We start from the raw sequence: 27,582 nt of genomic DNA, 5'->3' as shown, positions 1-27,582 counted from the left end.
GAGATGAGTGACGGCAAGGGTGAGTTGTGGAGGTCAAGAAATGGGAGGAGATAGGATTAATAGATTGAATGGAAGGTGTAGAGGATGAAAGCAAGGAAGCAGTCTGCCTTTGCCTTTGTGACAGAGGAAGAGGTGTGTGAGCAGGTAATGGAGGAAGGAAGAGGTAAGGGAGAGAGGGTAGAGGTCACATCAAGTTCTTGGGATTTTTTTTATTGAAGAAGTTGGCAGGATCCTGGCAGGAGGGGAGAGGGTTTTTAGAGGAAGTGACAAATGGTAAATAGGCAGCTGGTACTGTGAGTGTGGAAATAACTGAGAGTGGAGGAATAATGTTGCTGCTTATTCAGAAAGAAGGGAAAGGTAAATAAAAATGAATTTGTAGTGGAGGAGTCAGCATAGGCATGGGACTTTAACAGTAAACTCCCATGAGTTTAGAAACAGGAGCAGAGAGTGTGTGTGTGTGTGTGTGTGTGTGTGTGTGTGTGTGTAAGGGGGAGTGCCAGAGGTAGGGGTTGGCAGGGTGAACCTTGCAGTGTGAGAGAGGGGAAGAGGAATCAAAGGTGGTGGTGAATGCAGGGTGGAAGGAGTTAACAATGATCATATCAGTGGAGGAGAAGGAAAAAGAGGATACGGAGGAGTGGTCTGAGAACAAAAATCCTTAATATTGATGATTGAAAGTTGTATAAGGACCAGATGTGAAGGGATAGATGGGAAGTTGATGACAGATACATGGAAAGGGAGAGGAGAAAAGAGTTGAGTGGAGTGTTTGTTCAAAAAGAAGGAGTATGTGAATGGGGATGAGTTGGAAGTGGGAGGAATGGGAGAGAAGAAGCCTGCCACTCCAATATGTTACTTTGGGACTGATTCAGGCTGGGGAGTGTGAGAGAGGGAAAAAACCACTGTAAGAGGAGAGCAGCTATAGAGGCAGTGTCACAGAGCAAGATTCAGGTCTCAGGGAGAGCCAGGAACAGGAAATGATGGCATTGTGGGAGCTGCTCTCTCTCGGAATGGGCATTTTGGAGGGTGGAGGGAAATGGGGATAATATGAGGTTTTGAAGAGGAAAAACTATTGGGATGAGGTGATGACTGGGAAGGGCGTAGGGGTAGGAGAGTGGGAATGTTGTTAGGAGCCGGGTTGGGGTTGGAGTAGCTGGAGGCAATGAGGGGAAGTCGGAGAATGTGTGGGATATGGATTTGTGGGGATGTATAAAGAGTTGGGAGATGAATGTACGTTGAAAGACTCAGTGGCCAAATTGCTCTCCTGAGGTGGTGAAATTTTCTGCCTCCTCCTCAATGAGGATAGTGGTAGTGTGGAAGTGCCTAGAGGCAGCTATCAAGGCCCCATTTTACTAGGCCGTAATATGAAAGAGAGTCCCTGCCCTAAAGAGTTGACAATCTTAGCATATGAGAAGTGACAACAGGTGGATACAACGACAAATGGGGTAGAGAGAGACAAGGTAGTGTTGAAATGATCATATTTAGAGCAATAAGCAGTTGCCCAGAATGCTAGCTGTCCAGCTGTTGTTGGGTGTTTTGTAGACATCACTTCTGAAAAGATGTGGTAGCTTTATGGATTTTTATGTGGTGCTTCTCCCATATATAAGATGTGGAATGGGAGAAAGCACCAGAGGTGCTTGAGGGCAAATTGTACTAATGGGTGTAAAAGCTGACATAGTAGATAAAATGGAGATGTGTGTGGCAGGATGGATACAAATTATATGTATTTTGTAAATTAAAAAAATCAGATTTTCTATTTTAAATAAAATACAGGGTTATTAAAAAATATTTAAAATTGTGTTTGAAATTGTCAATTTATGTTAAGGCCTGACTTTCTTATAATCGATTAAATCACGTAAATAGAAAAATCTTAAGCAATACGTACATGTTTGCTGCCAAGTTTTAAAGAAAGTCAAACTGCCTAACTGGTGAAAGTCACTGGCTAAGTACCTGGAACCAGCATTTGTTGAAGTGCTAAATCAGCTTTTGACAGCAGTTACCTCTTCTGCAGGTGCAGCAATAATGTTTTCTTCATTTCAGTTTATTCAGCTAGTTCATTCAAAGTTAAGAAACCAATTGGGAGTTGAAAAAGCAGGAAATCTTGTTTCTCTCTTCTAATCTCTGAATAAAAACTAGGTGTGAGAGGATGAGAGCTATTAGTTCCAAAATCTTGAAGGACATAGTAACCAGAAACAATGAGCTCCATTTACTAACTACATATAATTCTCTTTGTTTAATTAATCAATTAGTTTTAAATACAAAACATACTTTAATACATTTTTGATAATATTTTCTTCTCATATATCCAGCACATGTAGGATAGTTTAATTTAATTTTTTTTAACTGCTGTGATTTTTCATTTTGAATTGAATTTGAATTTCCTTCCAAATAGAGTTTGATACAAATCACAAGTGCAAAATTTAATCATTTAGTAAATAAGAAATGCATCATTCTCCATTTTCTAACATAATGAAAAATATATAAATTAAGAATCTGGAAAAATGTAAATTAAGAACATACGAACAGCCATTCTGGGTCAGACCAAAGATCCATTTAGCCCAGTATTCTGTCTTCTGACAGTGACCAATGCCAGATGCCTCAGAGGGAATGAACAGAACAGGTAATCATCAAGTGATTAAACAATATAATTCCTTAAATGTGTATAGATATAATATATTCTCCTGGTTAGCAAAAAGAAGCATCAAATTCGGTGTAAAGGCATTATTTAGTTGCAAATCAACATGTTTTAAATGTCCCCAACCAGTGAGAAGCAGCCTTTCTTTAAGAAAATAACTAAGAAGTACCAACGAAATTTAAACTGATCCGTCCTAGTGAGTGGATGGTAATATATTAGAGTTGATAGGCAGGGCATATCTAAGATGTAAAGAGCCTTTAAAGGTAAAGACAAGAAACTTGGTTTTGGGATGGAGGACAGGGAGCTAGTGGATGGATGCAAAGAGAAGGATGATGTAATCAGTGCATTAAGAAAAGATGATGATCTTGTAGCAGCAGTGTGTTTAATACGCCTGCCAGGGACAAAATTGAGTTCATCAAGGCCAGAAACAGGAAGCTGAAATAGTTAAGATGAGAGATGAGTTTTGTCTGTGTGGACTGAGAGGAAAGATCTGATTTTTATAGAAGTTGCGTAGGAAGAAACAGCACGAATTAGAAATGGAGGTGTGGGTCTGAAGAGAGGATAGAATCAAAGAGAACTCCTGGATCATAGTGGTAGCTGTGTTAGTCTGTATCAGCAAAAACAACGAGGAGTCCTTGTGGCACCTTAGAGACTAACAAATTTATTTGTTCACAAGCTTTCTTGGGCTAAAACACACTTCATCAGATGCATGGAGTGAAAAATACAGTAAGCAGTATATATATTACAGCACATGAAAAGATAGGAGTTGCCTTACCAAGTGGGGGGCCAGTGCTAACGAGGCCAATTCATTTAAGGTGGAAGTGGCCTATTCTCAACAGTTGACAAGAAGGTGTATCAGCAGAGGGAAAATTACTTTTTGTAGTCACCCATCCACTGCCAGTCTTTATTCAGGCCTAATTTGATGGTGTCCAGTTTGCAAATTAATTCCATTTCTGCAGTTGTTCACTGAAGTCTGTTTCTGAATTTTAGTTATTGAAGAATTGCCACTTTTAAGTCTGTTATTGAGTGTCAAGGGAGATTGAAGTGCTGTCCTACTGGTTTTTGAATGTTACAATTCTTGATCTCTGATTTATGTCCTTTTATTCTTTTGTGTAGAGCTGTCCGGTTTGACCAATGTGTGTGGCAGAGCAGCATTGTTGGCACATGATGGCATATATCTCATTGGTAGATGTGCAGGTGAACAAGCCCCTAATGGTGTGGCTGATGTGGTTAGGTCCTATGATGGTGTCCCTTGAATAGATATGCGGACAGAGTTGGCAACAAGGTTTGTTGCAGGGATTGGTTCCTGGGTTAGTGTTTTTGTTGTGTGGTTGCTTCAGGTGGGGGGGCTGTCTGTAAGTGAGAACTGGCCTGTCTCCCAAGATCTGTGAGAGTGAGGGATTGTCCTTCAGGATAGGTTGTAGATCCTTGATGATGCACTAGAGAGGTTTTAATTGGGGGCTGTCAATGATGGCTAGTGGCGATCTGTTACTTTCTTTGTTGAGCCTGTCCTGTAGTAGGTGACTTCTGGGTACTCTTCTGGCTCTGTGAATCTGTTTCTTCACTTCACCAGGTGGGTATTGTAGTTTTAAGAATGCTTGATAGAGATCCTGTCGGTGTTTGTCTCTGTTTGAGGGACTGGAGCAAATGCAGTTGTATCTTAGAGCTTGGCTGTAGACAGTGGCTCATGTAATGTGATCTGGATGAAAGCCACTTCCACCTTAACTGAATTGGGCTCATTAGCACTGACACCCCCACCCCCCAACACACTTGGTAAGGCAACTCCCATTTTTTCATGTGCTGTAATATATATATACTGCTTACTGTATTACTTTTCACTCCATGCATCTGATGAAGTGGGTTTTAGCCCACGAAAGCTTATGCTCAAATAAATTAGTTAGTCTCTAAGGCGCCACAAGGACTCCTCATTGTTTTTACCTAGATCATAGACCTGAGTCACTGAAAAATGATGACTGAGATATAGATGGGTGCAGCAACAGCAAGGTCCAGACTTTTTTTAAAGATATTTAGGTGTTGCTGCTCTACATTTCACTTTCAGAGGGGAATTAGGCACTTACAAAGCAAAATTCTATTGTCAGTTAATGGGATTTAGGCCCCTGAGTGCCTAAATTACTTTTGAAAGTGAAGTGTAGGCTCATAAATTAGGCATTGTTATGCTGAGCGCAGCAATGCCTTACTACCTATAAAAATCTAGGCCCAAGTGCTTTCAGTTTTGCTCCAGAGCAGGGCTGAGTTCTGGCTTCATGACATGTGGCTTCCTACTGAACTGGAGTAAATATGAATTTAGTGTCCTCTATTAACCGGGGTTTCCCAAAGGTGGTCAGAAAATCATACAATACATGTCCCAAATATTGCCAGGAATTTGGGTCTCAGTTTTGTTTTTCTGAACTCAAGGATCTGGCAGCAAAACCACTTATGCCTCTTCCAGATTTTCTGTCTCAATATCAGGGTCATATACTTTACTCAGGTCCAAAGTCTCTACACTTGTTGGCATAGATCATCTGATTGTGGAGACTAACCTTTCTCAGGAGGGCCTGGGAGATGATTTTGCAGAGATGGAAAATGTTGTCTAGAATATCCTCTGCAGCCAGAGAGAAGATTTTTTTTCATGGGAAGCACACAGAAACATTGATTCCGGTCTCATTGCCAGTCCCAGACCTCTGAGGACACATAGTGAGAGTCCAAACTTCTTGAGACACAATAAGTTCCTTTAAAATTAAATTTTCAGTGATGGCAGCATATCATGTTCCATATCATGTTCCAATATGTGGGCGTACCAGGGATTTATATAAAGGCAATATGATATTTTCCGTCTTACTATCTATCCTTTTCTGAATGATTCCCAACCTTACGTTAGGTTTTTTGACTGCTGCTGCACATTAAGTGAATGCTTTCGGAGAACTATCCAGAATGACTCCAAGATCTCTTGAGTGGTAACAGCTAATTTAGACCCCCATAATTTTATATGTATAGTTGGGATTATGTTTTCCAATGTGCATTATTTTGCATTTATCAACATTGAATTTTGTTTGAATTTACCATTTTGTTGCCCAGTCACCCAGTTTTGAGAGATCCCTTTGTAACTCTTCGCAATCTGCTTTGCTCTTAATTATCTTGAGTAGTTTTGTATGATCTGTAAATTATGCCACCTCACTGTTTACCCCTTTTTCCAGATCATTTATGAATATGTTGAGCGGTACTGATCCCAGTACAGACCCATGGGAGACACCACTATTTATTTACCACTCTCCATTATGAAAACTGACCTTTTATCGCTACCCTTTGTTTCCTATCTTTTAACCTCTGTGTTTGTATGCCCTATAGTCAAGAATGTTTCTAAGTGGCCTTAGCTAATATTTTTCTAGCTGTGCATGAACTGGTATATTTGTAGGATCTTAACTTCGTCCTTACAAAGCTCTCATAGGCCTGGACTACACTACACGTTTAAACCGATTTTAGCAGCGTTAAGCCGATTTAACGCTGTACCCGTCCACACTACGAGGCCCTTTATATCGATATAAAGGGCTCTTTGAATCGGTTTCTGTACTCCTCCCCAATGAGAAGAGTAGCGCTAAAATCGGTATTACCATATTGGATTAGAGTTAGTGTGGCCGCAAATCGACGGTATTGGCCTCCGGGTGTTATCCCACAGTGCACCACTGTGACTGCTCTGGACAGCATTCTGAACTCAGATGCAGTGACCAGGTAAACAGGAAAAGCCCCGCGAACTTTTGAATTTCATTTCCTGTTTGCAGTCCCAAATCCAAAAAGAGCTCCAGCATGGACCGTACGGAAGATACTGGATCTGATCGCTGTATGGGGAGACAAATCTGTTCTATTGGAGCTCCATTACAGAAGATGAAATGCCAAAGCATTTGAAAAAGTCTCCAGGCTACACAGTGCTGCGTGACAAGCATAATGGAAAGCCAAAGAATGGACGCTCATGAAGGGAGGAAGGGGTACTGAGGACTCCAGCTATCCCACAGTCCACAGCAGTCTCCGAAAAATATTTACTTTCTTGGCTGAGCTCCCAATGCCTGTAGGTTCAAACACATTGTCCGGTGTGGTTCAGGGTATAGCTCGACAATTTACTCCCTCCCCCCCCCCCACGTGAGAGAAAAGGGAAAGAAATCGTTTCTTGACTTCTTTCAATGTCACCCTGTGTCTACTGAATGCTGCTGGTAGATGCGATGCTGCAGCAGTGAAGAGCAGTATCCGCTCCTCTCCCCTCCCCGGTGGCAGATGGTGCAGTAGGACTGCTAGCCGTCCTTGTCATCAGCCCGTGAGTGCTCCTGGCTGGCCTCAGGTGAGGCTGGCCGGGGGCGCCTGGGTAAAAATAGGAATGATTCCCGGTCATTCCCAGTAGATGGTACAGAACAGCTGGTAACTGTCCTTATCATAGCAACTGGGGGCTGAGCTCCATCAGCCGCCTCCCTTTCTTGTGTAAAGAAAAGATTCTATACTGCCTGGACTATCATAGCAGCGGGATGCTGGGCTCCTCTCCCCCGCACCGCTTAATGTCCTGCCTGGACTGTCATAGCAGCGGGAGGCTGCCTCCCCCTCATTTTATCTCACTAACAAGTCACTGTTTCTTATTCCTGCATTCTTTATAACTTCATGACACAAATGGGGGGGACACTGCCACGGTAGCCCAGGAAGGTTGGGGAGGAGGGAAGCAACGGGTGGGGTTGTTGCAGGGGCAACCCCCGTGAATGGCATGCAGCTCGTCATTTCTGCGGGATCTGACATGGAGCAGCTGTGCTCCCTGATACACTGGTTCTCTAGTACACTTGCCCCATATTCTAGGCAGGACTGACTCTATTTTTAGATACCATAAAGGAGGAATTGACTCGGGGAGTCATTCCCATTTTTGCCTTTGCACCCCCGGCCGACGTCAGCCAGGGGCACCCATGATAGCAGCACACAGTACAGAACGACAGATAACCGTCATCTCATTGCCAATTTACAATGGCAGCAGGCTCATAGACTCATAGGTCAGAAGGGACCAATATGATCATCTAGTCTGACCTGCACAAGGCAGGCCACAGAACCCTACCCATCCACTTTTATAACAACCCCTAACCCAGGACTGAGTTATTGAAATCCTCAAAATTGGTTTGAAGACCTCAGGCTGCAGAGAATCCACCAGCAAGCGACCCATGCCCCATGCTGCAGGGGAAGGCGAAAAACCTCCAGGGCCCCTGCCAATCTGCCCTGGAGGAAAATTCCTTCCCGACCCCAAATATGGCGATCAGCTAAACCCTGAGCATGTGGGCAAGACTCACCAGCCAGCACCCAAGAAGGAATTCTCTGCAGTAACTCAGTTCCCATCCCATCCAACATCTCCCCGCAGACCATTGAACAGACTTATCTGGTGATAATCCAAGATCAATTGCCCAAATTAAACTATCCTATCATAACATCCCCTCCATATACTTATCAAGCTTAGTCTTAAAGCCAGATAAGTCTTTTGCCCCCACTACTTCCCTCGGAAGGCTGTTCCAGAACTTCACTCCCCTAATGGTTAGAAAACTTCGTCTAATTTCAAGTCTAAACTTCCTAATATCCAGTTTGTACCCATTCGTCCTTGTGCCTACATTAGTACTAAACTTAAATCATTCCTCTCCCTCCCTAATGTTAACCCTCCTGATATATTTATATAGAGCAAGCATATCCCTCCTCAGCCTTCTTTTGGCCAGGCTAAACAAGCCAAACTCTTTGAGTCTCCTTTCATAAGGCAGGTTTTCCATTCCTCGGATCATCCTAGTAGCCCGTCTCTGGACCTGTTCCAGTTTGAATTCATCCTTCTTGAACATGGGACACCAGAACTGCACACACTATTCCAGATGGGGTCTCACCAGCGCCTTATATAACGGTACTAACACGTCCTTATCCTTGCTGGAAATACCTCGCCTGATGCATCCTAAAATCGCATTCGCTTTTTTAACAGCCGTATCACATTGGCGGCTCATAGTCCTCCTGCTATCAACCAATACCCCAAGGTCCTTCTCCTCCTCTGTAGCTTCCAACTGAGGCGTCCCCAACGTATATCTAAAATTCTTATTATTAATCCCTAAGTGCATGACCTTGCACTTTTCAGTATTGTATTTCATCCTACTACTATGACTCCAGTTTACAAGGTGGTCCAGATCTTCCTGAATAGCATCCCTGTCCTTCTCCGTGTTAGCAATACCCCCCAGCTTTGTGTCATCCGCAAACTTTATTAGCACATTCCCGCTCTTTGTGCCAAGGTCAGTAATAAAAAGGTTAAATAAGATCGGTCCCAAAACCGATCCTTGAGGGACTCCACTAGTGACCTCCTTCCAGCCTGACAGTTCACCCTTCAATACGACCCGCTGGAGTCTCTCCTTTAACCAGTTCCTTATCCACCTTACAACTTTCATATTCATCCCCATCTTTTCCAATTTAACTAACAGTTCCCCATGTGGAACCGTGTCAAACGCCTTACTGAAATCGAGGTAAATTAGATCTACCTCATTTCCTTTATCTAAGTAATCCGTCACCTTCTCAAAGAAGGAGATCAGATTGGTTTGGCACGATCTACCTTTAGTAAATCCATGTTGCAATTCGTCCGAATTACCATTGACCTCTATGTCCTTAACTACTTTCTACCTTAAAATTTTTTCCAAGACCTTACATACTACAGACGTCAAGCTAACAGGCCTATAATTACCCGGATCACTTTTATTCCCTTTCTTAAAAATAGGAACTACGTTAGCAATCCTCCAGTCGTATGGCACAACCCCCGAGTTTATCGACTGCTTAAAATTCCCGCTAATGGGCTCGCTATTTCATGCGCCAGTTCCTTTAATATCCTCGGATGGAGATTGTCCGGGCCCTCCGATTTTGTCCCATTAAGCTGTTCAAGTTTGGCCTCTACCTCAGTTGCGGTAATATCCACCTCCCTATCCACATTCCCGTTTATCATCCCTCCATCATCGCTAAACTCCTCACTAGTCTTATTAAAAACTGAGGCAAAGTACTTATTTAGATATTGGGCCATGCCTAGGTTATCCTTAACCTCCATTCCATCCTCAGTGTATAGTGGCCCCACTTCTTCTTTCTTTGTTTTCTTCTTATTTATGTGGCTGTAGAACCTTTTACTATTGGTTTTGATTCCCTTTGCAAGGTCCAGTTCAATGTGGCTTTTAGCCTTCCTCACTTTATCCCTACATGTTCTGACCTCACCAAGGTAGCTTCCCTTGCTAATCCCGCCTTTCTTCCACTCCCTGTAAGCTTTCTGCTTTTTCCTGATCCCCTCTCTGAGTTGCTTGCTCATCCAGCTTGGCCTACAACTCCTGCCCATGGTTTTTTTTCCCTTTCTTGGGATGCAGGCTTCCGACAATTTCCGCAGCTGCGTCTTAAAGTAAATCCAGGCCTCCTCCGCATTTAAATCCACAAGTTCCTCCGTCCAATCCACTTCCCTAACTAATTTCCTTAACTCTTTAAAATTAGCCCTCGAGAAGTCGAAAACCCTAATCCCAGATCTCCATTTGTTTATCCTTCCATCTAGTTTGAACTGAATCAGCTCATGATCACTCGAACCAAGGTTGTCCCCTACCACCATTTCTTCTACGAGGTCCTCACTGCTCACCAAAACCAAATCTGATAACCGTCTCTGCTATCATGCAAAAGCAAGTGAATGCTGCTGTGTAGCGCTGTAGTATCGCCTCTGTCAGCGGCATCAGGTAGACATATGGTGACAGTAAAAAAAAAAAAATAAAAAAAAAAAAAGGCTGAACGGGCTCCATGGTTGCCGTCCTATGGCATCTGCCAGGGCAATCCAGGGAAAAAGGGCGCGAAATGATTGTCTGCCGTTGCTTTCCCAGAGGAAGGAATGAGTGATGACATTTACCCAGAACCACCCGCGACAATGATTTTTGACCCATCAGGCACTGGGATCTCAACCCAGAATTCCAAGGGGCGGGGGAGACTGTGGGAACTATGGGATAGCTACGAAATAGCTACCCACAGTGCAACGCTCCGGAAATCGACGCTAGCCTCGGACCATGGACGCACACCACCGAATTAATGTGCATAGTGTGACCGCGTGCACTCGACCTTATACAATCTGTCTTACAAAACCGGTTTATGTAAAATCGGAATAATCCCGTAGTGTAGACGTACCCATCGTCTCCAAATGAGACTCTGGGAGAGAATTACTTCTGTGGCTTGTCTAGTGCTGATGGACCTTGTGGTGATAACATTAGCCAAAAAAGTAAGCAAGTTCCAGGCTTTAATTGTTGTATCTGAAGAAGTGGGGTTTTTTTACCCACGAAATGTTATGCCCAAATAAATCTGTTAGTCATTAAGGTACCACCGGACTCCTTGTTTTTGTGGATGCAGACTAACACGGCTGCTCCTGTGTTGTTTGTTATACAGCCTTTGATTATTTTTATTATTTGTTACAAGAGCACCTAGAGTCTCTGATCAAGATTGAGGCATTATTGTACTATGAACAAGTAATGCGAAAGTTCAAACCCTGAAGATTTACCAGTATAAACAGAGGAGAGACAAAGGGAAGAAGATGAGGAGGACATCTTCATCCCAAATTAATTGTTAAAATGGCCTTTGATTTTCATCTGAATCACATCCTCATTTTACTTCTCTTCCCCAAACTCTTTTAGTATAAAGGGAGGTCAATTTAAATATATTAGATGCTATGAAGGACCTTGACTATGGCCTTAAAAGAACAAAATTATTCCATAAAATATACTAGATTTGTAGTTTATAGTGATAGTTAGGATCCAAACTGTTTCCACAACACCTTTCAAAGCAGATCAAACCTCTATAGAAACATGCCATGAGATCCAGTCCCTGAAGATGTCAGAGTGCATTTATTAGATCCAAGATGGCCTTGAAGGCATTGCTTTGGAATGTGCCAGTTGTAGAAATATATGGAGATGCCAGTTCCTACCTTTATGCAGCATTATCTCTTGACCTTGTCTCAATATCTGATGTTCAGTTTACAATCTATACAGTGAGTCATTTCCACCTCTCCAGAGGTTTGTTATTGCTCTCAGCCAAGATGAATGTCCCAAACTTGTTAATAGTGTTCTTGGATGAATTAGCAGGTGTGTTGTAAGCAAAACATGAGAAGTAATTCTTCTACTCTATTCAGCATTAATAAGGCCTCATCTGGAGTACTGCGTCCAGTTCTGGGCAGCACATCAGAAAAGATATGGACAAATTGGAGAAGGTCCAGAGGAGAGCAACAAAAACAATTAAAGGTCTAGAAAATGTGATGTATGTGGCAATATTTTAAAAATTGGGTTTATTTAGTCTGGAGAAGAGAAGACTTAGGAATAACGTAAGTCTTCAAGTACATAAAAGGTTGTTACAAAGAGAACAGTGATTAAATTGTTCTCCTTAGCCACTGAAGACAAGAAATAATGGGCTTAAATTGTAGCAAGGGAGATTTGGGTTAGACATTATGAAAAACTTCCTAAAGGTAGTTAAGCACTGGAACAAATTACCTAGGCAGGTTGTGGAATCTCCATCATTGGCGGTTTTTAAGAACAGATTAGACAAACACCTGTCTGGGCTGGCCTAGATAAACTTAGCCCTGCCTCAGTGCAGGGGACTGCACTAGATGACCTATTGAGGTCCCTTCCAGTCCTACATTTCTGTGATTTCTATGATGTATAACAATGATACTTGAAGGAGAAAATAGCTAGTTACTTGTAGCTGGAGTCTCTTAAGATTCACATGGGGAGAACTGAGAATATGTGGGATGACATTTCCTCCTGATGTGACCCTGCCTGGGATATTCCACTGCTCTAGAAGAAATCTGTGCTGTGCCTTAATGGTACAAGTTTCTGCAGTGGTCTGGGCTTGATGGAATGTGACTGCACCTTCCATGAGAATGGAGATTCTTACTGATAATATAAGTAAGCTCCACTTATAGGTGAGTAATTTTTCTTCCTTCTTTGTTGTTGTGTATACCCTTCATATCCAGTATGTGAAAACTGTTATGTAACTGAATGCCTATTTAAAAGGGCATTTAATATCTGTATTTACATTTTATATGCTGCTCCTTCTGGCTTAGTAAGTTTTATTGCTCCTCCAGGGATTCCTTCCAAATATACTGTAGAGAACGATAAACGTAATTCTTTTTGGTGAGGTGCGCAGAAATAAAAATTGTAAATCTGTAAGCACATTAGAACAGGGCTTTTTTTGTACTTGTACACTGGGGACCTTGACCCATGATTGGGCGCCCCTATTCGCTACCAGAGTACAAATAATAATAGGTAGGGTGTCATAGAAATGGTAGAGAAAGGAATTACATTTTTTCCTGTCCAAGATATGATGTGTCGATATAAGGGCCACAAAGCATGTTAACTTTTAACTGCAATATCCCATCAGAAAGTTGTATCAGCCTTGCCATTCATTATCACTGTAGCTTTCCAAATTTCTGCTATTGAAAATCTTTGTTTTGCCACATTATATTAGCTTATTTTTGTCTAAAATGATCTCTTATTTATGCTGTATTTGTATTTCTGCCATCTTTTTAATTTATTTAGTGTGTTGTTGACAGTCCTCTTTATCAGATTAAGATGTTAGATGCAGTTGTACCTCACACCAGTTATTATGGCTTTCTGCCTTGTGCCTGTCCCTTTGTTAACATATTTAATTATCCTTTGTTGTGATGCTTTCACCAGCATCAGTCCATGTAACAATGCCAAGGCAAGACAATTTGAGTTTTTCAAATAAGGCTTTGTGAGGCTTGGCATGGAATCTAGACTCATGAAGTCCATGGCAAAACTCCTGCTAACTTCAATAAAGCCAGGATTTCATCCACAATTGGGAAGTTTAATGGAGATACACAATATGGTAAAATTGTCTTCTGTTCTCCATTTCAGGGAACTTCAGGCACAGGAAGCCTTACAGAATGGGCAGCTAGGAGGTGGAGAAAACATCCCTGACCTACAGCCAGGAATTTTAGCTAGCCAAGCAATGATTGAAAAAATTCTTAATGAGGATCCAAGGTGGCTGGGTAATGTTCTATATTTTGTCTTCTCATCACTGTTTCTATATCTGTCTAGACCTGTTTGGACTTTTATTGGAGAAGTTTCAAAAGTTAGTTTGAATCAAGGAGAGAGAGAGAGTGTGTGTGTGTGTGTGTGTGTGTGTGTGTGTGTGTACACAATAATATGGATGTTTGATCATGCAGTCAAGCCCATTTATATTCAAATTGCATATTGGAAATTCCTGTCTATTGCAAGTATTTCTTTTGTACCAAACCTTTTTTCATTCACTCAGTACAACTGTGGCTATTTTGAGGCAATTGATACATGTTTTCCTGATTTAAAGTCAGTAAGACAACTATCTTGTGCCAAATGATACTGATGTCACCTGAATCTTCTTTTGATTTTTGTTTTTAGTCAACTTTTAAAGACACATCTTTTGCTTAACTTGATAAACAAACAAACAAAACAAACAAATGTTACCTGTTTTAGGCTTTGAGTGAGTTCTTTAAAATCTAATATTACTGTAAATTTAGTAATTTGACAGGTCACTTAAAATAAGCCCAATTGCTCTTGTTTTCTTTAAGCTTTTAGTCTGGTTGTGATTTTCAGTACTGGCGTCATTTGTTACATAGCCATGAATTTTTAAAATCAGCAGAACATTAGTGGTTGTACCCAAATGCTACTTTGCAACCGACAGAACACAAACTGCTGCAATACCTCAAGTCTTCAAGAGTAAAGTTTTTTGTTTCTTTGTTTTAGGTAGATTTGTAATATTTACACTATGAAAGGGGAAGACAATTATACAGGAAAGAAAGATGAGGGGAGTAGTGAGTATCTAAAGCAGGGGTCGGCAACTTTTCAGAAGTGGTGTGCTGAATCTTCATTTATTCACTCTAATATAAGGTTTCACGTGCCAGTAATACATGTTAACGTTTTTAGAAGGTCTCTTTCTATAAGTCTATAATCTATAACTAAACTATTGTTGAATGTAAAGTAAATAAGGTTTTTAAAATGTTTAAGAAGCTTCATTTAAAATTTAATTAAAATGCAGAGCCCCCTGGACTGGTGGCCAGGACCCAGGCAGTGTGATGCCACTGAAAATCAGCTCACGTGTGCCATAGGGTGCCTGTCTCTGTTCTAAAGAATTCTGTAAAATTGGGCAAGAAGAAGATGCTGAGTGGAGAGGACCACACAGTTGAATCTATAAGGAATATGAATCCCAAGTTATAAGAAAGTAACTATATTAGTAGAGCTTTACTATAGGCCTCTTTATCAAGAAAAGGAAATTGAGCACACTATGTTCAGTGAGATCACAGGCAGCAAAATCTAACAAAATAAGTGGAGAGAGAAGGAGGTCCAGGGATCAGGGTGCTATCATGGGATTTTCTAGAATTAAAGAAATCATCTGCAAACACTTGGAAGGTGGTAAGGTGATAGGGAATAGCCAGCATGGATTTGTAAAGAACAAATCGTGTCAAACTAATCTGATAGCATTCTTTGATAGAATAACGAGCCTTGTGGATAAGGGAGAAGCGGTGGATGTGATATACCTAGACTTTAGTAAGGCATTTGATACGATCTCGCATGATATTCTTATAGATAAACTAGGAAAGTACAATTTAGATGGGGCTACTATAAGGTGGGTGCATAACTGGCTGGACAACCGTACTCAGAGAGTAGTTATTAATGGCTCCCAATCCTGCTGGAAAGGTATAACAAGTGGGGTTCCGCAGGGGTCTGTTTTGGGACCGGCTCTGTTCAATATCTTCATCAACGATTTAGATGTTGGCATAGAAAGTACACTTATTAAGTTTGCAGACGATACCAAACTGGGAGGGATTGCAACTGCTTTGGAGGACAGGGTCAAAATTCAAAATGATCTGGACAAATTGGAGAAATGGTCTGAGGTAAACGGGATGAAGTTCAATAAAGATAAATGCAAAGTGCTCCACTTAGGAAGGAACAATCAGTTTCACACATACAGAATGGGAAGAGACTGTCTAGGAAGGAGTATGGCAGAAAGAGATCTAGGGGTCATAGTAGACCACAAGCTTAATATGAGTCAACAGTGTGATACTGTTGCAAAAAAAAGTAGATGTGATTCTGGGATGCATTAACAGGTGTGTTGTAAACAAGACACGAGAAATCATTCTTCCGCTTTACTCTGCGCTGGTTAGGCCTCAACTGGAGTATTGTGTCCAGTTCTGGGCACCGCATTTCAAGAAAGATGTGGAGAAATTGGAGAGGGTCCAGAGAAGAGCAACAAGAATGATTAAAGGTCTTGAGAACATGACCTATGAAGGAAGGCTGAAGGAATTGGGTTTGTTTAGTTTGGAAAAGAGAAGACTGAGAGGGGACATGGTAGCAGTTTTCAGGTATCTAAAAGGGTGTCATCAGGAGGAGGGAGAAAACTTGTTCACCTTAGCCTCCAATGATAGAACAAGAAGCAATGGGCTTAAACTGCAGCAAGGGAGATTTAGGTTGGACATTAGGAAAAAGTTCCTAACTGTCAGGGTAGTTAAACACTGGAATAGATTGCCTAGGGAAGTTGTGGAATCTCCATCTCTGGAGATATTTAAGAGTAGGTTAGATAAATGTCTATTAGGGATGGTCTAGACAGTATTTGGTCCTGCCATGAGGGCAGTGGACTGGACTCGATGACCTCTCGAGGTCCCTTCCAGTCCTAGAGTCTATGAGTCAATGGATTTAGTTCACTGCTCCACCCACAAACTCCCGGAGACACCTTTGGCAAGTCACTTAGTCTCTCTTTATCTCAGTTCCTGATTTGTAAATGAAGATAACAGTGCTCCCCTTAGGGCAGTTGTGATGATAAATACATTGACTGTGAAGTGTTTAGATGCTATAGCATTGGGGCCAAATAACTAGTTAGAATAGAGTAGACTTGAACTACCTGCATATAAACAGACGAAATAGTAAAACGGGACAAAGCTGAGAGAAAAAATTTCTCTGTACTCTGATTGTTTCAGAGCACACAAGAGGAGTGGCTGTTTTCAAATAAGTAACACTCAGGAGTTGATTCAGAAAATAACAGTAGCTAAGCTACTACAGTAATGCTAACCACAACATAATTTTCAAGATTTTTGTTGGGAGAAATGTACCAAAAAGTGACTAAGTGACATTAAACCTTGGAAAGGGAGATCTCAATACAATGAGGTGGTTAGTCAAAAAGACCCTAAAGTCAAACGTAAAGCAAAGTGGCATGATTGCTACTTAAAACAAAATAATAATAGTCTCAGAAGGCATGCCCATTGGACAAAAGGGGAGCCAGGAAGACAAGGTGAAAACCACTGTAGCAGAGTGGCAAGGTTCGAGAAGCCAAACATAATACTTCAAAATTTGAAAACCTAATCCTAGTGAAATCAATAAACAGGAATATAAATTACAGCAAGCGATATATAAGAGGAAATTAGAAGGTCTAAAATGGATTTTGAAGAACAAATAGGTAAGTGTGTATAACAAACAAGGGGTTATTTTAAGTATATCAGAAGCAGGAACCTGCAAAATAATTAGTCTCCTGGATCACCAGGAGCTAAAGGGAGCAATTAAGGAAGATAAGGATGTTGCTTAGAGGCTAAATGACTTCTTTGGATCAGTCTTCACTTCAGAGAATTGTGGGGCCTGTACATTTATATGATTAACAGGAATATCCAAAGTTGTTGTTAATTGTTGCTAGCACAGTGTTTCAAAGGTATATTAAACCTCATGCTCCAGGGTTTAAACTAAACTAATCTCTAACTCTTTGAGTTTTGATGACACCTAATAGGGGAAGATTACCCCACACCTTGTCTGCTGCAGGGGTTCCTTCACCTTCCTGTGAAGCATCCAGTGCCGGCCACTGTTGGAGAGAGAATATTGGACTAGATTAACAGATTTTAAGGCCAGAAGGTACCATTGATTGTCTAGCCTGATCCCTGAATAATACAGGCCAAAGAACTTCACCTAGTAATTTCTGCATTTAGCCTGTAATATCTAGCTGAACTGTAGATGTCTTTTAGAAAGATATCTAGTCTTGATTTTAAAGTCTTCAAATGATGGAGAATCTACCACATCCTTTGGTAAATTGTTGCAGTGCTTAATTATGCTCACTGTTAAAAAATTTGAGCATTATTTCTAGTTTGAATGTGGTTAGCTTTAGCTTCCATTAGTGGATCATGTTTTTCCTTTTTACAGTATATTAAAGAGCTGTCTACTTTCAAAAATGTATATTCATAAATACTAGTTATGAAGTGCAGAAAATAAATTGTCTTTCACTGTAAAGCAGAATTTTTCAGATCTTGAATTGTTCTCATAACTCTTTTTTTCTGAGCCCTTCCCCATTGTTCCACATGCTTTTTGAAGTGAGGACACCAGAAATGAATACAGTATTCCAGTAATTGTCTCACCATGGTAACAAAGAGGTTAAGCATGATTGATTAATATTCCTAACTTGATATTCCCCTGATTATACATTCAAGGATGATGTTTAACCTCTTAGTTACAGCATCACACTGAGAGCTCATGTTTAAGGCTACGATTTAGTCACGGGTATTTTTAGTAAAAGTCATGGACAGGTCATGGGCAATAACCAAAAAATCATGGCTAGTGACTTGTCTGTGACTTTTACTAAAAATACCCCTAACTAAATCTTAGGTGCTAGGGATGGGGAGGGGTGCTCCAGCGGACACTGCTGCTCCTCCGGGCAGAGGGCAGCCCAAGGCGCCACTGCTGCTTCTGGGCTGCTGCTCTGGGGCAGCCCCCGGGCCCAGTTGCCCCAGGGCCGCCCCAGCTACTCGAGCGGCCCTGGGGTCAGCTGCTGCAGCTGTGGAAATTACGGAGGTCCTGGAAAGTCACGGAATCCGTGATTTCTGTGACCTCTGTGAAAGACTCGAAGCATTACTCATGTTCAGTTTGGATATCTACTGTGGCCTCTAAGTCTTTTTCAGCATCACTGCATTCCAGGATACAGTACTGCTCCTTATGTGACCTAAATTTTTTATTCTTAGATGTATGACCTTGCATTCGGCTGTATTTAATGCATGTTTTTTCAAAGGAGTCTGCATTACTACATGATCCATATAATTCTGTATAACTGACTAGTCCCTGCCATCATTTACCATTTCACCAATTGTTGGAATTACTGTTATAGAATTAGTATAAAATATATCACTATGACATCAGCTCAACCATGAATTCCTTTATTAAATGTAAAGGCCAAATGGTATTTATACAGTTGTTTAAGCAATAAACAATTCCTGCATCCACATAATAACAGACATTCATAAGCATTTGATCAGAGTACTTAGGAAAGGAGATAACCCTTTCATACTGCTTGCTGCATCATGATCAGGTGAGATCTGATAAATACTCCTCTCAAGCCTGGTTCTTTTATACAGTGCAACAAATCAAAACAAAAAGTCATCATCTTATCTGGAAACCAGGTTTTGACCACTTTGGGGCTGGGTAAAATCATGACTCGTGTGGAAAAAGTAAATAAGGAAGTGTTGTTATTTACTCCTTTTTATAACACAGGAACTAGGGGTCACCAAATGAAACTAATAGGCAGCAGGTTTAAAACAAACAAAAGGAAGTATTTCTTCAGACCATGCACAGTCATCCTGGGGAACTCTTTGCCAGAGAATGTTGTGAAGGCCAACACTCTAACAGGGTTCAAGAAAGAACTAGATAAATTCATGGAAGATAGGTCCATCAGTGGCTATTAGCCAGGATTGGCAGGGATGGTGTATCTAGCCTCTCTTTGCCAGAAGCTGGGAATGGGCTATAGGGGATGGATCACTTGATGATTACCTGTTCTGTTCATTCCCTCTTTGGCACCTGTCATTGGCCACTGTCAGAAGACAGGATATTGGGCTAGATGGATCTTTGGTCTGACCCAATATGGCCATTCTTATGTTCTTATTACCCTTTTCCTGGCCTTGGGTAAAACCAGATATGGCAGTTATACCTCTTTCTTTCAGATTATTTTAAATGTATGGATCTTAAAGCTAGTTGTACCTGGCATTTTATCTTGTTACACATGTCCATATTCTAAGATAACATGGGTGTGTTAAAGGTAGCTATCAGTTTATCACAACACGCTGCTTTTTTGTTCGGTAGAACTGATTTGTTACCATGTCCTATAATTTTAGAGGCCTCGTTCCTAATAACCTTCTTTTATGTCATTAGCCACTTTCCAAATTCAGCATCCTCTCAACACTTGTTTTGCTAGACATTCCTTCTAACTTTTGAACCTATTATTTTCAAGCTCTTATTACATTTGTTAACCACCTATGTTTTGCAGAAGCTGCAAAACACATGGCTAAACTAACCTTATCCCTTCTATTCTAAAACCATCCTATACCAATTTTTGTGTCATCTTCAAATTTTACCAGTAAAATTTTATATTTCGTTCCTAATCATTAATGAAGATACTGAATAGCATTGGTCCAAAACCAGTTTTCTGTATAATTCCACTAGATACATCCCCATGGGATGATAATTCCCCATTTACAATTACATTGTGAAATCCATCAGTTAACCCAGTTTTTACTCCATTTAATAAGAGTTACATTGATATTGGTATAGTGCTGTTTTTTTTTATCAGAGTGGCATGCTGGGCCATGTCAAATGTCTTATGGAAGTCTAAGTATATTATGTCCATTATATTAAGTATCTTATTCATCAGAGATGTGATCTCATCAGAAAGTGATGTGAAACTTGTTTGAGAAGACCTATTTTTCATAAAACAGTGGTGATAGATGTTAATTATGATGCCATCATTTAATTCTTCACTGATTGCATCCCAATTCAGTCTTTCCATAAATTTGCCCAGGACTGATAACAGACAAAGTGGTCTGTAGTTATCTGGGTCCTTTGGTTTATCCTTTTAAAATATTGGCAAAACATATAGTGTTGTTTTTCATCCAAATGCTCTGTTAATTCTCCATAGTTCCAAGAGGTATTAAAAACAATTAAAAGTTTAGAGGTGCTTGGCCGTAGATGGACAGAGTGTGAGAGACAGTCAGGTAAAGAGCAGGTGGGAGTCCGGAAACTAGAGGTGGTCTCCAGGGAAAGCAGCAGCTAGCAGAAAGCTGTCTGTAGGGTCTTCCTGGAGGAGACTAGGGCTTTATGATCCATTGTGGTAATTCCTGTGCTTCTGTGTTCCAAAGAGGATGCATCTACTGCAAAGTGGATTCTCAGCTTTGTTTTTCAGATAGCTTCTTGGAGAAGAATCTTGGTGGCGAGGAAGGGAGGAAGTTGTGACAAATAGGGTTTGATACTAAGTTTGCTTGGCAGTATAACTAAGAAGTCATAATTTTCCTTTTTTAAATTAAAGATTATAATATTCAGTACAAGTAAGATAATATAGGAGAATTTCCACGGTAACCATAACTTTGACCTTTTAGCAGATATGAAGCATTTGCCTTAGCAGTATTTTAAAATAACTCAGAATTCTGCATGTACATAAGTTGCTGTGGAGCTGTAACTTTGAATACCCTGACTCTTAATAAATTTAAATTCTCAAACGTAATGTTACATGTCAAAGTTCTTTTGGATTGAACTTCCTTGTTTTTTTAATGGTAAAAGTGAGTAATGACCTCCTCCCGCCCTCATCCTGGTCCAGCTCTGGCCCTTTCTAAATTTGAGTCAGGTAGCTTCCTTCTCCATGCTACATGGGTGTTTACAGTCTAAATCTAATAGATGTTGGGAAGTCATTAGTCTAACAAATGTAGTAAAAACCTTCACATTGTTGTAAAACAAAAGCCAATGGACATGTCCAAAAATTCATCCAGATCTAAAGGGACTATAACCAGATGACCAAAAGGCACATCTATGTCCTAGGGATTATGTTTTAGTGTACAGGAATAAAGTAGTGTCCCTTTATATAGTTTTTGTCCTTTATGGTGCTCACTATGTTCTGTGTTTTAGAAGCTGCCAGAAACCAGTCACAGCAACATGTATGTGTGTATGTAGATAGGTTGGCATGTTTATATGTATTTAGTAAACATGGTTATTTGGGGCCCATCTCTGTCTGGGTGGTTTATTCACATTGTTTTTGTTGTATGAAGAGCAAAAAAGACAAAAACGTGTCTACCAGATTTTATATTTCTGCCACCATCCACTGAGAACAGTAGAGCTATTGCAACTGTTTTTTGTAATGGCAAAAATGTACTGTTCCCCTGCTCTTTGAAACTGAAAATAACTGAACCATTTTTTTCTTTCATTTTTAAAAATAATCACTGTTGGGTGGAAAATTACTTTGGAAAAATACTTTGTATATTAAGGATGTGATTGAATTGTATTGATGTAGCTTAGCATTTGTGGGCCTAATGGAAGAAGTGGGATTTTGAAAGGGATATGAATGATAACAGCGAAGTTGCGAGATGCATTGGAATGGAGAGGCCATGAATAATGTATTTTCAAATGTTTAATATTGAAGAGCTTATTTTTATTTTGCTTTTAACATTTCTGAGACTGTATGAAGAATACTGGGAAAAAATAAAAATTACTTACATCGAGAGCTTCTGGACATTTTGTGTTGTGTTAGGATTCTGCTAGTATTTTATTTGTGCTTATTGTGATGGTAAAATTTGTATTCAATATAAAAATGATAAAGCTTTAGTCAGACTACCTAATAACAATAAAATCCAGGTCTCATCCTAATTGTTTGGGAATGGTGAGGTGTAAGGCTGTAATTTAGTCAGAGAGGTCACAGCAGTCACGGATTCTGTGACTTTACCAGACCTCCATGATGTCTTCTGCTTCTGCTGCAGGGTCCTGGTTCCAGCCCAGGCCTCAACTGCTATGTGCCCCTCTCATGACTTCCAGGGCTGTGGTGGGGGCTGCAGCCAGGGCCATACATCCTTGTCCTGAAGCTGCAGCCAGCTCTAGGGGGAGGGTCTAGAGGGGGAAGGCTGCACCCCCTGCTGTGGCCACTGGAGCCAGGACTGTGCCTCCCTCCATGGTAGGGATGTTGGCCTGTCGGGAGCCCCCCTGACCCCCCATGAGACTCTATTCCTCCCTCCTCCTTAGCCCCACCTGTGGTTATTTTTAGTAAAGTCAGGGACAGGTCACGGACTCCGTGAATTTTTGTTTATTGTGCAAGACCTGTCTGTGACTTTTACTAAAAATAACCATGATAAAATCTTAGCGTTAGTGATGTGTGATTTTTATATAAAAGAAAAGTGAAACTTTATTGCTTTCAAGGATTTTATTGGTACCTGGATTCATTAAAGATATTGTAAATGAAAGGTAAAGTGTTAACATATATTTGAAATTTGTTAATCTGTTTACAGATACTAATTTTGTATTAGCTGGCTACAAGACAGAACAATGCACCAAACCCCCTAGACTCTGCCGCCAGGGTTATGCATGTCCCCATTATCACAACAGCCGAGATAGAAGACGGAATCCCAGAAAATTCAAATACAGGTGCATAAATAAATACTAAGAACATGCTTTCCTAACTATGGGTCTATCCCCATGAATCAATAGAACAGTTATTAGGGGACTTATTTTTTTGGATTACACTAACAGTGCAACTGAATATACCTAGTTTAACAGTATTAGATTTTTGTGACAAGCCCCATAAAACTATAGGAAACAAACTTCAGAATGATCGGACAGCCCTGATTAGGAAAGTAATTATAATGTGACTAAAACATCAGTCTTCCCTGAGAGGAGGTGAAACAGTTTCTGCATCTCCTCGCACCTCCTTCAGAATCTCAATTGTTCCTCCTTCAGCTGCTGTTAATAGACAAAAGGACTGCTGATAACTTCTGGATTTAGCTGATTCCTCCTGCTACAAATTCCTTTCCTCAGGCAATACTTTCATAACCAAACTTTGGTAAAAAACATACTGACATTTGACTTTTAGTATGAATTGGTGGCCTGAGAAATGTAGTTTTTCAGTTTCTGTACCCTCAGTTCAGTAGTGCAGTATTGATGGGATTGGCCTAATAATCTCATGATTGTAAGTAACCATCACAAAACATAAGAGAAATTGAATTTTGCAGAAATTAATGTTTTTTGCACATAATTTCCTTACCTGCGCAGAAATGGGCTGCAGTGCTGCTGGCTGCCACTAGGGGTTGCTGGACCCAGCAGAGCCCAGCTCGCTTATAGAAGATGCTGTGGTGGGGAGGGGGAGAGAGCTAGAGGGTTCCTGGCAGCTGTAGTTCCCTGCATGCCCTGAGGGAAGGAGAGGGCGGTGTGCAGGAAACTCTGTGCAAGCCTGGGACCAAGCATCGGGCTGTTTCTCCTGCTGGATCCCTGGGCTCTGAGGGTAGGAGTTGGGTGTATGGGCTAGGGTGGGGTGGCGGTATTTAGGAAAGGGGTGGCCTTGCAGCTAAGCTGTGGGGAGGAGGGGTGCAGGTCTCTGGGCAAGGGGGGCAGAATTCCCCCAGGAGTAAGCATCCTTTGACCAAAAGAGCATTTGCCCAAAGAGCTCCCATAATATTGCTGGCCTCAAAGTCTGGCTCTGGTGATAAGCTGCTGTTGCAGAAGTGGAAACAGTGGGCTTCAGCAGCTGAGATGCTACTTTGGACTTAATGGGAAAATATTTGAGTTTGCTGCTGGGGAATTAGTGCAAATACATTTTTGGATTTCACTTTTTCCAGGTCTACTCCTTGCCCCAGTGTAAAACATGCAGATGAGTGGGGTGAACCTTCTAAGTGTGAAAATGGGGATAACTGTCAGTATTGCCATTCTCGTACTGAACAGCAGTTCCATCCTGAGGTAAGAATTGAAATTGTTTTTCCCCATTGTTAAGCGTGTTAAATTGAACATGGTTTATCTTAATAATGGAAATAGACATATGTTTCGCTTATATGAGCATATCTCATAGTACATCTAATTAGTTTTCTGTTCTGTTAAAGAAGTTGCAAGATTTCTGCAACAGTTTTAAGTTGCCTTTTTTAATGTGCTAACTAATACTAGCAATTTTATTTCTGAAGTCTGTCTGTGATCTGTCTTCAGAGCGCTGTAACTTCACGTCTTCTTAAAAGTAGATATATTTTATCCAGAGCTGTATGGAATCTGGAGAGTCGTTCATGCAGTAGTTGAATTAGGTGCAGATATTTGCTTTAAAACAGTTTTGCTAAGAATATCATTTGTACAGTTACATTAGTCACCTACTAGCATCTTTTAGAACTCTAATTATGAAAGAGAAGTTAACTTCATAATGTCTCCTGCAATATTTGGACATGGATCAGATTACATTTTCATATGATTTGTAATTCTCTTTGCCATGCTTCTTAACCCCAAGGTGTAAGATTTGGGTTTAAGCAATCCTTTTCACTATTCAGCCTATTTCTTGATCCTGCAGTCAAGTCATAATGGTGACTTCTGTGACATCACAATCATTTGTGGTAAACCTCTGTGGTATAATCACAGTAGCAGGAAGGTTTCATTGCAGTTGATTGGGGGAAATTGAATAGACCAATGGAAGAAGGAGAGAGAAGAAAACAAAAATTCTTTCTGTCAGTGTGGATTCCACTGTAGGTATGCATGGGTCTCATGCACATGAGCTTAGAATTTTTTTATGCCCTTGTATTCATGGCTCCAAAAGTCACAGTACGTTGACCCTCCCTTAGTTCCCTCTTACTGTTTATCTTTTCGTTCTGTGTTTGTACACCCTTAGCACATGACTGGGGCTTCTAGGTGCTATGATTATATAAATAATAAAAAAAAATCTGGGGTAAAGTCCTCAAAACCCTGCTTGACTTGAAGCGGCAGAGGCATGACACTGACAGGGAAAAAAGCCTGAGATTAAACATCAGTACCAAAGTCAGCACCAATAGGTGTCTTGTTACCTATCCTGGCACCCATTGACTGACCCACTCCTCCTTGGTGCCGAGATATGTGTTTGAAGATCTACTTTCATCCTTCCTCCCAGCACCAGCCCTGGTAGCCTTATCGGAACTGCACCCAGCAGTGCTGTTTCTGAAGAAATACTTGTCCTCCCCTAGGCTATTCCTTCTTCCTTGCTTCAAGGACAGAGCACAGTCCAGAGAGAGAGAAAGGGAGGAGTGGTATCTTAAAGAGTTCTCCAGCACCACCTACTACCAGGCTTAGTGTGTTAGTGGGTTTTACTTGGTTAGTCATGAATGGAACTCCGCCTAGGGATGGGGCATGCCCCGGTCCCCAGGCTTTAAGCCCTGCAATCACTGCAAAAAACCGATGCCCATCAGCGATCCACATAAGTTATCTAAGGTGTCTGGGCAAGTCGCATATAAGCAACAAGTACTGTATCTGCATGTCCGTCAAACCTCAGACTAAGAAGGAGCGAGACATTCGTCTCAAAGTGCTCCTAGTGAAGGCAGCTGTAACTCCAGCACCGGAGCAATCGAGGTCCGACTGTGCCCCAAACACCGCAGCATTGGTTCGGAATGCTCCACCGGCGCTTTCGACGGACCAACGCTGATGCCCCTCTCTGGCACCTGCCAAATGGCAAATGAAGGCCGGGAGAGGAAGGTCTCCTGCATCCCTCAAGCGGAAGGAGAGGGCAGGAGGGGAACCAAGACCCGAGGAGGGTGGCTCGGTACCTCCAACCAGGAGTCAGGCCCAAGCTCAGGTCAAGCGGTCTAGCCCACACCAACCCATGCCTGCCACACTGGACAGTGACACGGGCCTTCGTCAGTTAGAGGTCCCATTGATCCCCGAGGCCCTGCAGGCAGCACAGGATATCCTAGCGCTACCGGTGCAACCCACATTGGCAGTACCCTGATCCAGGGGTAAACCTGCCTTGGGACCTTTTCGTAAGTCCTCATCTCAGTGGTATCACCCTCCCTCATGAGGGACGTCTCGCCAGCGCTTTCCCGCACTGAGCCACCAGGCCTTGAAGGCAGGAAGGCAGGCTTGGCGCAGCCCTCTTCAGTCTCCAGACTCAAGGCAGTGCCCATAGGGCTTGAGAGGCGTCTTGCCGGTGACCTGGCACAGACCAGTAGAAGTGTGCTTCTCCTGGCATCAACAGCAGTGAGACTGGCCCAGCACTTCACCCATGACCTGGTACTGTTCACGGGCCTGACAGAGTCGATCGAGCGGAGTCGCCAGTCTTCAATTCACTGATACATGTCACCACAAAACAGATCCTCTTGGTCGCTAAGAAGGTCTTCCTGGCGACTGACCTGCTCCAGATCCTGGTACCAGTTGAGCAATGTGAGGCATAGATCACTGGAATGCCGTCGACAATCCGCTGAATGTCACTGGTCTCCGAGGACCCACAAAAGGAACTAGTCCCAAGCAGAGAGCTCCCTATCGAGGTGCACCGATCGGCACCGCAGCAAACTGGGTTGCCAATCCACCTGTTCATGGTTTCATAAGAGCTACCACTCATCACTGAGCTCCGACACTGGGCAGGAATTGTTGCTGGCAGGCCAAACCCCAGCGCCGGTGGTACCCTCGACGTTGGCAGTACCTCTGACTGCTCCATGGCCCTAGGGCCAGTGGCCAGCTGCCTGATACCTGTGGAACCCATGGGGTTTTACCCAGCCTTCCCAAGGGCTTAGGTCAGTGGCGAGTGCCTTGTACAACCCATCGGCCTTGGTATCCCACCCTCCTCCGGAAACAGATGTTCCCAAAGGAAGAACCCCTTAGGCTCTCACGGACCCTGGGGAACAGTTGGTTGGACCACCTATGGATGTGGCAGACCCCACAGCACTGGCTTCTTCCTTATCTTCGCCAGGAGAGGCAAGGCCAACTGGGAGCTACGCCTGAGATTTGTTCGGACACAAAGTTTATTCCTCCTCCAGCCGCCAGTTGAGACTGGCTAGGTTTAAAGATTTGCTTCCCAAGGACACCAGGAAAGAGTTCTGGGCGATCCTCGATGAGGGTAGGATTGTGGCCAGGGTGGCCCTTCAAGCAGCCTCGGATTTGGCAGACTCCACAGCATGCATCATGGCCTCAGTCATCTCCATTGGAAGGGTGTTTTGGCTCCTTCTCTCA

At 41.9% G+C, this 27,582-nt stretch overlaps 1 protein-coding gene across 7 annotated transcripts in view; it reads left to right on the top strand.

Annotated features, from left to right (window-relative positions):
* The window catches only part of UNKL (unk like zinc finger), a 147,270-nt gene that overhangs the window by 15,240 nt on the left and 104,448 nt on the right, over positions 1–27,582 (top strand). For all 7 annotated transcript variants that reach the window (XR_007776295.1, XR_007776294.1, XM_050967631.1 and 4 more), the window contains exons 4-6: positions 13,534–13,667; positions 22,935–23,070; positions 24,258–24,375. Coding sequence is in view for 5 of the 7 variants with exons in the window: in XM_050967631.1 (XP_050823588.1) it covers positions 13,534–13,667; positions 22,935–23,070; positions 24,258–24,375 (388 nt within the window). In the remaining 2 variants the exon portion in view is untranslated. The remainder of the gene's footprint in view (positions 1–13,533; positions 13,668–22,934; positions 23,071–24,257; positions 24,376–27,582) is intronic.

The sequence above is a fragment of the Gopherus flavomarginatus genome, chromosome 9, assembly GCF_025201925.1.
Source record: "Gopherus flavomarginatus isolate rGopFla2 chromosome 9, rGopFla2.mat.asm, whole genome shotgun sequence".
In the NCBI taxonomy this organism is placed as follows: Eukaryota; Metazoa; Chordata; order Testudines; family Testudinidae; genus Gopherus; species Gopherus flavomarginatus.
Note: the sequence above shows the minus strand (reverse complement) of the source record. Positions and strands in the feature narration are given on the sequence as shown.